This window comes from Littorina saxatilis, linkage group LG8 (assembly GCF_037325665.1).
Source record: "Littorina saxatilis isolate snail1 linkage group LG8, US_GU_Lsax_2.0, whole genome shotgun sequence".
Taxonomy (NCBI): Eukaryota; Metazoa; Mollusca; class Gastropoda; order Littorinimorpha; family Littorinidae; genus Littorina; species Littorina saxatilis.
Genome location: NC_090252.1, coordinates 34,620,502 through 34,623,001, shown reverse-complemented (window position 1 = coordinate 34,623,001; position 2,500 = coordinate 34,620,502). Strand labels below are relative to the sequence as shown.

Genomic DNA, 2,500 nt, shown 5'->3' with positions numbered 1-2,500 from the left:
TAGTCAAGCTGTCGAACTAACAGAATGAAACTGAACTCATTGCATTTTTACAGCAAGAGCGTATACTCGTAGCATCGTCAGTCCACCGCTCGATGCAAAGGCAGTGGACTTGACAAGAAGAGCGGGGTAGTAGAACTTTACGCTGAGAAGGATAGCACGCTTTTTATATTTAGTCAAGTTTTGACTAAATATTTTAACGTAGAGGGGGGAATCGAGACGAGGGTCGTGGTGTATGTGTGTGTGTGTGTGTGTGTGTGTGTGTGTCTGTCTGTGTGTGTGTGTAGAGCGATTCAGACTAAACTACTGGACCGATCTTTATGAAATTTGACATGAGAGTTCCTGGGTATGAAATCCCCGAACGTTTTTTTCTTTTTTTTGATAAATGTCTTTGATGACGTAATATCCGGCTTTTCGTGAAAGTTGAGGCGGCACTGTCACGCCCTCATTTTTCAACCAAATTGGTTGAAATTTTGGTCAAGTAATCTTCGACGAAGCCCGGGGTTCGGTATTGCATTTCAGCGTGGTGGCTTAAAAAATAATTAATGACTTTGGTCATTAAAAATCGGAAAATTTAAAAAAAAAATAAAAATTTATAAAACGATCCAAATTTACGTTTATTTTATTCTCCATCATTTGCTGATTCAGAAAACATATAAATATGTTATATTCGAATTAAAAACAAGCTCTGAAAATTAAATATATAAAAATTATTATCAAAATTAAATTGTCCAAATCAATTTAAAAACACTTTCATCTTATTCCTTGTCGGTTCCTGATTCCAAAAACATATAGATATGATATGTTTGGATTAAAAACACGCTCAGAAAGTTAAAACAAAGAGAGGTACAGAAAAGCGTGCTATCCTTCTTAGCGCAACTACTACCCCGCTCTTCTTGTCAATTTCACTGCCTTTGCCATGAGCGGTGGCCTGACGATGCTACGAGTAAAATGGCATTGCGTTCAGTTTCATTCTGTGAGTTCGACAGCTACTTGACTAAATGTTGTATTTTCGCCTTACGCGACTTGTCTTTATCTCTATTCTTTTTAACTTTCTTAGCGTGTTTTTAATCCAAACATATCACATCTATATGATTTTGGAATCAGGAACCCACAAGGAATAAGATGAAATTGTTTTTAAAGCCAGCTACGTAGAGTCTAATACGTCATCCTCGTCCACTCTTTCGAGAACATAACGTTCTTTTTTAACAATAGTTCTTACTAAGATTAATATTTTACATAAGTTATGCACATCTTCATGAGGGAGGGGGGGCGTAAAGCCAGCTACGAAGAGTCTAATTCGTCATCCTCGCCCATTCTTTTGAAAAAATAACGTTCTTTTGTAACAACAGTTCTTAAGACTAATTGTATGTTATTTCTGCACATCTTATAGCGCCCGAAAGCTTACTTAAAAAGTCCGCGCGCATAGTCAAAAACAGACTGGATGAAATATTAAACTTTCCTTTCATCAAGAAAACATCAAAACGACATGAGGAAAATATTCCTGTGCATTAATTTTGTTGTGGACTTTCTCATGCGTACCTAAAGAACACGAAAACTAACTGAATAAAGACATGTTTGTAAAGTTGAAAACAAAACGGCGGTTGTACTGTGATGTGCGCACCATTCACCGGAAGCAAACACAATACAAAAGGATATTCAGCTGTGTGAAACGAGTTGAAATGACTGCCATGGCTTGTTTAATAGTGCACGCTATAACGGCTGATAGATGAAAAATAAAGTACACAGTATAATAATCAACGCACAGGAAACTTTTCTGACTCACTGCACATCGCTTGACGAGAGGTGATTTCATTCTTACTTGTAAACACTGACGGAGTTATTTCATAACAGCTGATGATTATATGTGAATGAAACGCTTCTCGATAATTCTGTTTATTTTATGGAAAACGATAGTATTGATATCATGTAGATTTAAGACAGTGTCGTGGATAATAACCGAGATTTTGTTAAAAACGAGAGTATTAATTGATATCATGTGGATTTAAAACATTGTCGTCGATAACAACCGATATTTTTTTGAAAATCGAGAGTATCGATATCATGTGGATTTAAGAAACATGGATGCGTCTTCCGTTGTCCATTTTCCGTGTTTGTTGCTGTTGATAGTCCTGACGCATGCTGCAACTGTTGCTTCTGGTAAGTATTGCTCATTTGAAATTATTGATGTTTAGAAACTTGACTTCAACTAACAAACCTCCTCGTGAGTGTATGCCCTTAATGTATGCTTAGACTTTGTGCTTGGTTAACTATTCATTGCACGGACATTAGTTATTAGTTATAATTGATTTGATTTGGTTGGTTGTTAGTTTCATTCGATTTGTTTGTTTGTTTGTTTGTTTGTTTGTTTACTTCGTACGTCATAGTTACTTAGTTGGTTATGTAGGAAGTAATTTAAGGTAGCTATGATTTAGTGAATGCATTTCATTTGTATGTGTGTTGTGGTGTGGGTTTGCTATCTTGCTTTTTATATGTTTGTTTG

At 36.0% G+C, this 2,500-nt stretch overlaps 1 protein-coding gene across 1 annotated transcript in view; it reads left to right on the top strand.

Moving 5' to 3' along the window:
* Positions 1-1,799: 1,799 nt before the first annotated feature.
* Positions 1,800-2,500, top strand: part of LOC138973376 (uncharacterized) — a 10,306-nt gene continuing 9,605 nt past the window's right edge. The window contains exon 1 of the mRNA XM_070346093.1: positions 1,800-2,157. Coding sequence (XP_070202194.1) covers positions 2,079-2,157 — 79 coding nt within the window. The 5' untranslated portion in view covers positions 1,800-2,078. The remainder of the gene's footprint in view (positions 2,158-2,500) is intronic.